At 44.8% G+C, this 12281-nt stretch overlaps 2 protein-coding genes across 8 annotated transcripts in view; one reads left to right on the top strand and one right to left on the bottom strand.

Annotated features, from left to right (window-relative positions):
- LOC123754972 (zinc finger protein 271-like) overlaps positions 1–12281 on the top strand; it is a 47589-nt gene that overhangs the window by 20700 nt on the left and 14608 nt on the right. For 2 of the 4 annotated variants that reach the window (XM_069332891.1, XM_069332889.1), the window contains exons 5-7: positions 145–273; positions 1064–1212; positions 1545–1673. The gene's annotated coding sequence lies outside the window, so the exon portion shown is untranslated. Of the gene's footprint in view, positions 1–47; positions 274–1063; positions 1213–1447; positions 1674–12281 lie in introns of all 4 variants that reach the window. The other 2 variants (XM_069332890.1, XM_069332888.1) reach the window with 2 other exon arrangements.
- Positions 3940–12281, bottom strand: part of LOC123754971 (uncharacterized) — a 46927-nt gene continuing 38585 nt past the window's right edge. For all 4 annotated transcript variants that reach the window (XM_069332884.1, XM_069332885.1, XM_069332883.1 and 1 more), the window contains one exon: positions 3940–6001. In XM_069332884.1, coding sequence (XP_069188985.1) covers positions 5453–6001 — 549 coding nt within the window. In that variant the 3' untranslated portion in view covers positions 3940–5452. The remainder of the gene's footprint in view (positions 6002–12281) is intronic.

Raw genomic sequence — 12281 nt, 5'->3', positions numbered from 1 at the left:
GGACAACATATGCCAAACTGATTTTTGTCACTAGCCTTCATCTGCAGTTGACAGAAAGTAAATTTTAAGGTGTAGCAGTTGGTTTCTGGGGCTGTGCCTCTAATGTGTTATGAAAGCTGATAGAAGCACCTCCAAATCAACCAGATGTGGAGGTGCTGATGTAGGAAGATGATGATTCACAATAACATGGCCAAAGATTTGACACCCACTCTACACATCTAAAACTGAATAACCAAAAATGTTTTGGTCCATCCTGGACCATTATCAAGCCGTGTAAGTATCAAATCATCTCTTTTTGTATTTTATAATTTAGTGTATAAGTGACGGGTCCAAATTAACATAGGACCGAGTAGTCAAGATAGGTCTCGATGGTTACCACTATCAGTTTTATTAAGTTATGTAACATTGTGAGAAGTTTCCAATGCATATTTCGAACTCCTCTTCCCCCTCCCTTTGATATTAGCAGATAACGAAAAAGCCATCAGTTTGTCTTACAGTTAGAAAGCTTTTGCTGGTGCAGGATATCCCATACAGTATTTAATTTGGTGTTCCTATGTGTTGCATGATTAGCATAAGTACAGTATAACCAGTTAGTAATTTGACCAGCCTGTTTTCTGGTGGAATATAACTTGATTTAGCTATAACACTGTGCAGATATCCATGCAAGAATTGGAATGCTTGAGATACATTATTGGGCTTAGATCAATGGTATGATTTCTAATGAGTTTTGGGTTTCTCCTTTCTTAGCACTTCGTGTCCTGTAAGATATTATTAGTTGTAAAAATAACAGCAGTATTTGCTAGTTTGATGATGAATTAGGTTCTAGTACCATTCTGAAGTAATGTGGTCTTCCTGCTTTATCTTTATGTCTCATTGTTGTTTATATTATTAATATGATGATCATTATCAGTATGCTAATCCTTGTTGTGCCATAAGGCAACTATAACATTTTTCTAAAGCATTTCTTATGGGGGATTGGGGGGGGGGGGAAGCAAACTTCTTGTGGTTTTTCTTCTGTAGAAAGTTAAATAATCCTTGCTAACCTTTCTGATTCCTGAGCCAGGTAGTGTGTGATGCTGCACTATGGCTGGCTGGCAGTCTGTGTCTTAGTGTATACTACTTGATGGTACATAAAACCAGAATAGCCAAATGGATGGCAAAGAAACTTTTTGCCAAGTCTGTGATCACTGGTTTATGTGATAATCCTAACAGGTGAGTAGTAAAATACATTATTTGTTATAAAAAGAGTACTTTAAATACTGGTATTCATAAAATGTTTGTGCCACCTGGCTTTGACTAATTTTTTCCACATGGATGAAGTGCTTGCATTGGTTTTGTTATAATAGCTCACCATGATGTATAAATAGATAAGATACTTGATGTCACTACAATGACACCAAGGACAACATATGCCAAACTGATTTTTGTCACTAGCCTTCATCTGCAGTTGACAGAAAGTAAATTTTAAGGTGTAGCAGTTGGTTTCTGGGGCTGTGCCTCTAATGTGTTATGAAAGCTGATAGAAGCACCTCCAAATCAACCAGATGTGGAGGTGCTAATGTAGGAAGATGATGATTCACAATAACATGGCTGAAGATTTGACACCCACTCTACACATCTGAAAATGAAGAACCAAAAATGTTTTGGTCCATCCTGGACCATTATCAAGCCGTGTAAGTATCAAATCATCTCTTTTTGTATTTTATAATTTAGTGTATAAGTGACGGGTCCAAATTAACATAGGACCGAGTAGTCAAGATAGGTCTCGATGGTTACCACTATCAGTTTTATTAAGTTATGTAACATTGTGAGAAGTTTCCAATGCATATTTCAAACTCGTCTTCCCCCTCCCTCTGATGTTAGCAGACAACAAAGAAACCATCAGTTTGTCTTACAGTTAGAAAGCTTTTGCTGGTGCACAATATCCCATACAGTATTTAATTTGGTGTTCCTATGTGTTGCAATTTACATAAGTACAGTATAACCAATTAGTAATTTGACCAGCCTGTTTTCTGGTGGAATATAACTTGATTTAGCTATAACACTGTGCAGATATCCATGCAAGAATTGGAATGCTTGAGATACATTATTGGGCTTAGATCAATGGTATGATTCCTAAAGAGTTTTGGGTTTCTCCTTTCTTAGCACTTTGTGTCCTGTAAGGTATTATTAGTTGTAAAAATAACAGCAGTATTTGCTAGTTTGATGGTGAAACAGGTTCTAGTACCATTCTAAAGTAATGTGGTCTTCCTGCTTTATCTTTATGTCTCATTGTTGTTTATATTATTAATATGATGATCATTATCAGTATGTTATATGCTAGTCTTTATTGTGCCATAAAGCAGCTATAACATTTTTCTAAAGCATTTCTTATGGGGGATGGGGAGGGAAGCAAACCTCTTGTGGCTCATTGAAGCTATCTCACTGAGATTGCTTCCAACTAGTAGGTCACTTCAGCTGTGGATTTCTGTTTGGCCTACTAGGGCCAAGGCCAGAATTAGGCCTTCCCTCACATAGGTAGAGAGACACTCTGCCACCCCATGGAAAGCATCCAGGAAGTCAGTGAATCAATACAGACCACTGCTGGGTTCAAAAGAGACTGAAGTCTCAAAACTTCCAGACGAATTCCTCCCAACAATGTAAACAAACGATTAAATCTCTCATTACCAGCGTGAACTCATTAGTATTACCCCGTCAGTTAAGGGAGGTGGAGAAGAGGGTTCCTGGAGCTCCCAGTCCCCTACATCAGTTCTGATGCTTATGTGGAGATCCACTGTAGGGCTCTTGGGTTGTCAGTAAGCCATACGGGTCCTGCTGCTTCTAAGTTAAGTGCCAGTCATCCTTGAATGTTGTCCTACATAGGCCAATTGCTTGGCATTAAAATAAAATACAATAATTTAATTAATTGTGTCAAGGGACAGGCAGCCAGTGTGTGTTTATACACACTAAGTGTATATCGAGGTCCCTCCCCATGGTCGAATTACTGACCCACCCCAGGTTGCATCTCCATAACAAGTTGACTAACTTCTGGGTACTTACTTAATGCTAGTTGAACAAGAGCATTAGGGGGATAGGAAATGGGTCCAACCATTTCTGTCCTACCCTAGATTTGGATCCGGAATTCTCAATTATGGGTCGAGAACGAACTCGACTGTACTATCAGGTCCCTGTTTGTATTATTCCTTGTTTCAGTTAAGCTTCATGATTTTTTTCGTCTGGTTTATGTTGCATAAAGCTGGCTCGTTGAGCACTTGGTGCTGCATGTGCTCAGGATTACCTTCCATGAATGTTCCCTGGTGCTGCCCCAACACTGACATACAGTGCAGTAGTTCTGTTCTCTGATGTATTTGGGAGTTTGCTCTTTTAGAGGCTGGCTCATTGGGATGCAGGCCTTGCCTTGAGAAAGTCAGGAACTTTTCTATCCCTTTGTCTAGGCCCCTGGTTGAATGAACATTTACACTGTTTTTAGTGCACTTGTTCATAGACTTGCTCATACAGCACCCCAAGTTTGCCCTCTAAGAAATTATCTGGGCAAGTGTTTCTTTGCTTATTCCTTTGTAGGAGCCATAAGAACAATATAATACCACTAACATCACTTAACTGGGATAAAACACTGCAGGGTGCCAGAGTGAGATGCACATCACTCTCACTCACTATGAATGCCTGGGGAAAACTAAACCTCATAGCTGTGTAGCTTCAGAGAGCTAGCAGACACTGACATGTACCCTGTGTATACTTTTGTCTCAAATGTTGTACCCACAAGACTATCAGTCATTTTTCACTGTAAGTACATGCTGCCTCAAGCAGAGCGGTATATACTTCGATGAATACTATACAGTATATATTACAATTTGTAATAGTTACATCTGGGTGAAGGTACCAAACTGTTAAGGATTTTGTTTCTCATACTTCAAGACAAGGTCTAAACAAAAACACATCAACAGTTAAATCAGTTTATTGTTAAGTACAAACAAGTTCAAGCAGGGAAGGAAAAGCACTAACAATTTTGACACTGGTTTGGGAGGTGAAACCACACTGGCCTATTCTCAGCGAGTTGCTGGATAGGCTCCCATGATTCTCACTGTGTTGAATGGGAGACAGATGACACTACAAGAGCAACACACTCATTCACACACTGCCATCACATTCTTTTTCAAATTTAACACTTGGATGGCAATCATGCGAATGATACGAGGTATCATTTGTCTTTTACAGGGCTAGATTTGTAACACAATGTACTGGTACTATGTTTCTCTTGAATGTTGCTTTAAAAATGGTGCTATATTTGGCTTACAAGGCTCACTTATTTGAAATTCCCACAGTTGATACTGATGTGCAGCTATTTTGTAGTTCAATTTCTTCATTTATACAATACTAATTAAATTTTACAAGACATATCACAATTAGAATATTGATTAATTGTGGTAACAATGCAAAACAAAATTTTCAAATGCAACATATGCAAGCAAAAGGCCAGAAAATAGTTTGCTAGGTCATGATGCAGCATCTGCAACTGGAAATGCTTCTCCTCACATACGACAATAAGTTTATGGAACAAACAGTTGATGCACTAGCCAGAAAAATTATAAATGAAAATTCTTGAATTGCAGGTATCCTGTCTCCTTAAACCTATCCTTGTCAGGGGCTTTGATCTAGACAAAGAGTGTTTGAATATATTATATCAGGAACAGGGGGAGTCTTTTGCTTGTGTAAGTTCCCCAAGACAAGGTCAAACCTGTGATCACTATTCCATTACTGACAAACCCAGTTGTGTTCAACTTGTTTGGCAAAGCAACCTGTGCATCATTCACTATGGATTATAGTGAATCACTGTAATATGGATACAGTATGAATCACTGCATCACTACAAGATGGATTATTTCATATTTGTCTTACACACACAGGCTTAGCACTTTCTCCTCATAATTTCTTCACCTTCTTGGGTATCACCTTGTGTCCTAGTCCTTTATTTGCAACTGTATTAGTGTCTGTAATTACCTTTGTATTTCTTTACATTTTTGTTGCAATTTGTATTACTGTATTATTAAAGTGAGGAGTCTTTGTATTTCTCTGTTTATAAAATTTTAGCTGCTAATATGACTAACTTATTGTTTGCCATCATATAGGAATACATGTAGTTTGCAAATATTTCCTTGTAATCTCTGTGAAAGGTGCTATTGTTATATATTGTGGTACACTATACAAGTGGGTATACCGTATACAAGTGGGTATGTATTCTGCAGATGAAAAAAAATCTATTTATTGACTTCTCTGTGTATACAGTATATGGATACTAGTTGTGGAGGTGCCAGCTGAATGCACCTGTAGTGAGCATTACTTTGGTACATTTTCCTGTTAAGTAAAGTAAAGGTACCATTAATATTTACTGAAGGTTAATATGCATGCACTACTAAAGGTATGACACTGAAAACCAAAGCATTCTCATTGCCAATCAAGCATAAAGGATTATTCCTATGTAAATGATGACAAAGATTAAGATCATTAGTGGGATAACCATCACAGTTATTTTGTGGATGACGAGTGCAGTTGAGGGTCTTGTTTTCTTCCTCTGGCTTAGTTCTCCAACACATTGTACTGGAAATACATGAGCTGTTTTGTATGAGATTTTCAAATCTTGGCCAAGTCTTTCTCTTCGAAGTAACACATCAGTCACCACCAGCATCACCACCATGAAGAAGTCCATGCAGATACAAAAGACAAACCACACATCAATGAGTTTAAGATAAGCGGTCCTTGGAATGGCAATGCTGGTCTGTGCAAAGAGGGAGGCCAGCACTAGGAGACTTGTCAGTGCCACCATTATGCGGTTAGTGAAGTCTTCCATGTCAAAGAAAAACGTTATATACGAGATGATGACTAGTAAGAAGGTTGGGATGTAGGTGTTGCTGATGAAGTATCCATTGAGGTTTGTAAAAATTATATTAATCTGGACACAACTCTGAGATTCAATCGGAAATCTCTTCAACGTGACGTCTTCCACCTGATATAAGAAACCAATGAAGTTATAAAAAAATCTGAATTGAATGTAATGAAACATCAATTTCTGGGCAAGCCCAAGTAGTTCCCTATAGCTACTCTCACTGATAGTGTACCAACTACTAGGTCTCATCATCCATAGAATTCTATAGGCTACCGGGAACCAGAACCTGATTCCTCCTTTCACAGAGGTGCAGGGAGTGGTAACATTTATATATGTATTTATGCCATCACCACTGCTGTCTTCAATCAAGACTGCAGCTTCCAGAACTGCCAAAAGAACTCTCCCAACAATGTGAACAAATTATCTTGAAATTTCAAATCTCTTGAAACTAGCTCCACGTCAATTGCCTCACTTCCTCCACTTGGTTTGTGGGGAAGGGGTGAAGCAACTAACGATCAGCCACCTCATCCAGCCTCGGTTCCATGCTGTGTACTGTGCCAGGTCATCGCTCTGCTGCTTAGGCTTCAGTGTTTTGCTGTTACATACCATTAAGTGATGGTTTTTGCCTTTGTTGGTATTTCTGTATACTGTAGTGTAACATGAGCCTAGACATCAAGAGTGCTTGGGGATACATGAGCACAGGATACTCTTTCCTATGTGCTCCCTAGTGCTGCCCTTGCATTTTAAGATTATCTCCTCTGGGGTGTGGGGGATCATTTCCTCAGAGGTCCTCTTCACTTGTGGTGGCCCTCGCCAAAGGCGAGTAAGGTATCTTCGGATTTTTCTGCTTTTACTCAGGTTGGGAGTGACATTGGCTGGCTTGGGGCACACTGAGTATTTGTATGCTACACTATAGCATTCTGAGGTACTCCTTCACAGGCATATAAGCAGCTGCTGTGTTAGATTATTATATTGTCTATATATGCATACTGAATTGCATATAGATTCTCAAGACTTCCTTCAATTAAGGATCTGGCATAGTATCCCAGTGCTTGGATGTTCTGCTTGGATAATTTCCTTTCAGCCATGGAAATTCCCTGTGGGTTTGGTGGTCCTAGTGATATTCATCCCAAACCTGCTCTCACTTTGTGAGAGTTTGAGAGATGCTCTCTGTATGTGTCACATGTCATTCAGCCCATTTGCCTCTGCTGTGCTACCTGTTGGGTCGGTGGCATCTTTGACCCTGGGTCCTGTGGGGGTTGCTTTCCCATATGGCTTTGCCTTGTCGCCCTTGATGTAGTTCAGGCTTCTTTGGCAGAGACTGATTTTTGTTTTGGTTTGTAGTGGTCTGGGTTGAGTGCCTGGTTGGATGCCCTGTAGCTGTCCCATTAGTAATTAGGGATCTGGAATTGGAGGTATTTGGTTACCTTTTCCTATGTTCCATCCAAACCTCTTCCTTACCACCTTAATGGGGGTGTGGTTCGCCCCCATTTCCCCTCCTGCTTCTAGCCCGGAGGCATCTGTAGGTTTCTGGGTCAGACTGAGGTTTTTGCTCATTATGTGGCTTGGATGGCTCCTAGGGTTACCCCTTCCAATGTGGGCACAGTCAGTCGAGTCTGCTTGTCCTACTGGGACTTATGGGTATTTCTTTTAGCCAACCCCTCTTAACTTGGATTTCAGGTTTCTGTCCTGGGTGGTGGATGTGGATGCAGGCTATCCCAGGGCCCTCAACGGCATCTTCTGGGCCTTGTGAAGAAGCCTGGTGTGGGCACTGTTTAACCATGTGGTTCCTGGTTCTGCCCACGCCATTTTTTGCAAGGGAATGGGTGTTCATGTTTCCCCTCCCTGTGTTCATATGCTTTGCATGCAGCTCCCCCCTCCTCCTTAGGTTAGATTCCACCTTCTTTTTGTGTCTGTCAAGCTTATTCCTCTAGACTAGAGGTTCCTGCCTCTTGGGTCCCTCCTATGGCAGCTCAAGAGGGTTTTTTCTGTTCTGCCTTTGAGACCCGGTTCATACCTCATTGTTAGATGTTGTGTTCTTTGCATTTTGGTCTATTTACTTATTGGTTGCATTTGAAGTTTCAGCATCTTCCTGGCAAGCAGACAGGATCTTTATGTAGCTTTTGTCATTCCCTCACACACAGGCATGGCCAGGGGTGTCATCCTTGGTTACATGTTATCCTTGTTCTTTTTTAGGTTGTGGTTCCCATGTGGCTTCATGCTCAGCTTCCCTTCTCATCAGTGCTTGGGGCGGCTGGCCTTCTGGTCATTGGCCTTTGTTTCTGTTGTGCATTCCTGTGTCTCCTGGAGTCATTTGGATTCGTTCCGAGGGCCATTCAGGTGCTTGGCAGGAGAGGGACTCCTGCCAAGACTCGAGGAGAAGGGAGAACCAGTCTCGTAACAGATTGGGCCAATCTTCTGAAAGAGCCAGAGCCGCGGAAAAATACCCGGGTGACACGGGAGCCCCTCAGAAATCAGTGCACGTGGGACCGCAGCCGAAGGAGAGACTCCGGACAAAGAGACAAGGCAGGGGTCCAAGTGTCCCGCACAAAACCCAGCAAGGCCCAAACCTGGGAGGGAACCAGATGGGACTTCCGCCAGTTCACCAGGAACCCGAACCCGGCTAGCTGGGAAAGCACCACACCCCTGGCAAGCAGACACGTGGACCGACTGGGAGCCCAAACTAACCAATTGTCGAGGTGAGCCAACACCCGAACACCTAACAGACACAGACAAGCCACAACGACCCAGGTAAGACATGTGAACACGCAAGGTGCCAGGTTCAACCCGAATAGGTGACAACGAAAGCAGTAACCCTGATGCCCCACAACAAAACCGAGCCAGTCCCTGAACCTCGTGCCAATATGTGTCCTTGAGGTCCAGGGACACCATCCCAGCGCCTGGCTCCAAAAGAAGCCAGACCTGGGACAGAGTGGTCAACTGAGAGGAGAGGCAAAAAACCCATGGGTTCAGACGGGACAAGTCCAGAATGAACTGCAGGTCCGCACATGGGACTGGAAACGGGCGGGAAACCCACGTGAGGGACGTCGTCGTTTTGACCATGCCCAAGCGCACCCACTCCAAGACGACCTGACAGAGCGCAGGAGAAGAGGCCTGCCCTGCCAGCTCCGAACCCCCCAAAAAAGGAGGAGCCACCTAACGCCACCGAAGGCCGCGAGAAACGACCTGAAAAGCCCATGAATCATGGAACCAGGTGTGAGCGAACAGAGCAAGCCTCCCCCATCACCCCGTCAACTGGGCGATCCGTGAAAGAGCCGATGCCCCTTACAAAAATCCGACCGGCATACAGAGTGAGCACCGCACCGACCAGGCGCAGCCGGGACCGAAGGCTGCACCGGCTCCGAAACTGGCACCTGTGGCCCACCTCGACAGGCAGAACAGCGGGCCCTGGCACGACCCCTCCTGGAAGAACCCATCCTTGAGCCCCAGAGAACCAACAGGTCAGACATAGGGTGGCAGCTGGAAGAGGCTGCCTGCATATATTGTTCAACCGTAGAAGCAGCAAATAGCAAAGGACAAAAGGGCGAAGACAATCTAAGAGCCAGGGCCCAAGCGAATTCCAAGGAGGAAGCAAGCATCATCTGCACATGCAAGGCAGGCAGGGAAAAACCGCAACAGCACATCCTGCAGGATCGGCGCAAACAGCTTCAAGAGGACAGACGACTCACAAGCAGCCGAGGCCAAGGCGCTAGACCCAGGAACAGCCCCAAGCACCTCTACATCCTCCACAAGCCAATCCGAAGACAGCTCCAGGAGGGAAAAGAAATAAGGGAAATGCAGGAGCGCGCAAATCCTCAGCCATAAGCGCTGCCAATGAAGCTGAACCACACCAACATCCCACAGAAGAGCTGGAGCGAAGAAGCGCTCATTAAGGTGCACAAAGTCACCCCCAAAGTAAACCTGGACCACAGTCAACGCCTCACGCCACTCATGCATGCGGGAATGGCAGAGGGTGTCCCAAGCATCCAGCGAAAACAAAGGGCAGTCCGCTAACCAGGAGGACTCCGGAACCTCATAACAATCCCAGTATGGAGACGAAGGCCCAAACCAGAAGGAAGACAGATCCATTATAGAGGCATAATCCAGGTCACGCAGGAGGTAAGCCGCAATGGCCACCCGCACCTCAACTGGAGAGATGCAGGAAGCCGAAAACCTCCAGAACACGCCCAGAAAATGACATGTCATTACATTCAACGCTGGTTTTCTGGTGGTAGCCCCAACGGCTCCCAGAGCTACTTCACCAAATACTAAGGAAAGAAGGGGACTTGCTCGGAAGGCGGTCGGTGCTCCACACCTCAACTCGAAGTCGAGTTGAGGTCCTATCCTATCTCTCTTCTCCTCAGTTTGTTCTGGCGCCTTCGGTATAGGATTGTTTTTTGAAGGCTCTTTTTTCTGTTGGCATTGGCCTCCAGGCCTCGGGTCTCGAAGCTTCATGCTTGCTGATGCAGGGGTTTCTGCTCCTTCAGTCGTGGAGTTAGGTTTGTTCGTCTGCAGCCGTCCCCTTTTCCAGTGAAGAATGAGATTGCTGCTTTCTGGAGGGGCCCTTGGATTGTTGATGCTTGATTGGTCAGGCCGGGGGTGCATCACGTTTTGTGTCCGGTTGGGACCCTCCACTATTATTTGCGCACCACGGCTTGTGTGTTCGGGGACACGCTTTGGGCTGATCCTGTTTCCTTTCTTCCCTGTTCGCGGGTACGGGTCTGTCAGGTCGTCTGCAGGGTTATTAAGTCTAGCCAGCATGCAGTCTATCCCCGTGCCCATGACGTTCGTACATTCGCTGCTCTGGCTGCCGTTTTGGGGAACATGTCATGGGTTGACATTCGGGTGCAGGGTTTTTAGCGGTCGAACAGGGTCCTGGAAGCACCTTACTCCGTGAACGTTCCTGGGCCTAGTCGAGCCTTTTGTCACTTTGGGTCGGCGTCTGCAACCTGTCTCGACTTCGAGTTGAGGTGTGGAGCACCGACCGCCTTCCGAGCAAGTCCCCTTCTTTCCTTAGTATTTGGTGAAGTAGCTCTGGGAGCCGTTGGGGCTATCCCCAGAAACCAGCATTGAATGTAATGAAATGTCATTTTCTGGGCGTGTCCCGGAGGCTCCCTGGCAACCCACCCTTCCTCCGGTCGGCGGTTTTCGTGTACAGTACAGTATTTTGATATCCAGCCTTGGAACAGGAGGTGTGGAGCGCCAGCGCGGGTGTCTGGGGCTTGCCCTTCCCCACCTCCTAGGGAGGGGGGGAAGCTCCGCAGACATGCGGTGCGGCTCGTGTGACGTCATGCTTGCTTGTTCGTTTTCCCTTGGGGGAGTTCCACCCACTTGGTTCATTATTTTCGTTGGTTTCACCAGAATAGGGGTGTGTTTTGGGGAGCTTACCTTTCTGGGTGCCTGTCCCAGTCGATGGCAGATATAGAATGTTCCAAAATCACATGTGCATTTCTATAGGCCATTGCTCCCTCTGAGGCACGAGGAGCATGGCCAGGTTTTGGCCATGGTTCCCGGTAAGTCTAGAACTCCACCCACGTTGACTGATGCCAAAAGTTAGGACTATCCCTATCAGCCTGGATAGCTCCAGGAAACCTCTGGGACTCGCCCAGAAAAATGGCGTTTCATTACATTCAATGCTGGTTTTTTGTTGGGCATTTTGCCACTTTTTTGTTGGGCATTTTGCCACTTTTTTGTTGGGCATTTTGCCACTTTTTTGTTGAGCATTTGGTAATTTTTTGTTACGAGCCTAAAATTCCAAAATGCCCAACAAAAAAGTGCCAACTGCCCAACAAAATAGTAGTAAATGCCCAATAGAAAAGTGGCTACCGCCCAACAAAAAAGTAGCTATAGCCTCACAAAAAAAATGGCAAATAGTCAACAAGAAAGTGGCAAGCACCCAACAGGAAGGTTGCAAATGCCCAACAGAAAGGTGGCAAACGCCCAACAGAAAGGTGGCAAACACCCAACAGAAAGGTGGCAACTACCCAACAGAAAGGTGGCAACTACCCAACAGAAAGGTGGCAACTACCCAACAGAAAGGTGGCAACTACCCAACAGAAAGGTGGCAACTACCCAACAGAAAGGTGGCAACTACCCAACAGAAAGGTGGCAACTACCCAACAGAAAGGTGGCAACTACCCAACAGAAAGGTGGCAACTACCCAACAGAAAGGTGACAACTACCCAACAGAAAGTTGACAACTGCCAACTTTCAAGAGATTTCAATTGTTTGTTTATATTGTTGAGAAGGTCCAGAGGTTCTTGCTGCGGTGGCGATTGAAGCTAGTTGTGGTCCGTTTTGTCTCGCTGATTTTCTGAATGCCTTCCCTGGTGGTGGCATAAATATATAAATGTCACCACTCCCTGCGGGGGCCAGGTTCTAGTGCTGGTCCCTGGTAGGC

Source organism: Procambarus clarkii, chromosome 28 (genome assembly GCF_040958095.1).
Source record: "Procambarus clarkii isolate CNS0578487 chromosome 28, FALCON_Pclarkii_2.0, whole genome shotgun sequence".
Classification (NCBI taxonomy): domain Eukaryota; kingdom Metazoa; phylum Arthropoda; class Malacostraca; order Decapoda; family Cambaridae; genus Procambarus; species Procambarus clarkii.
The sequence above is the reverse complement of the archived record's forward strand: the minus strand, read 5'-3'. Positions and strand labels throughout refer to the sequence as shown.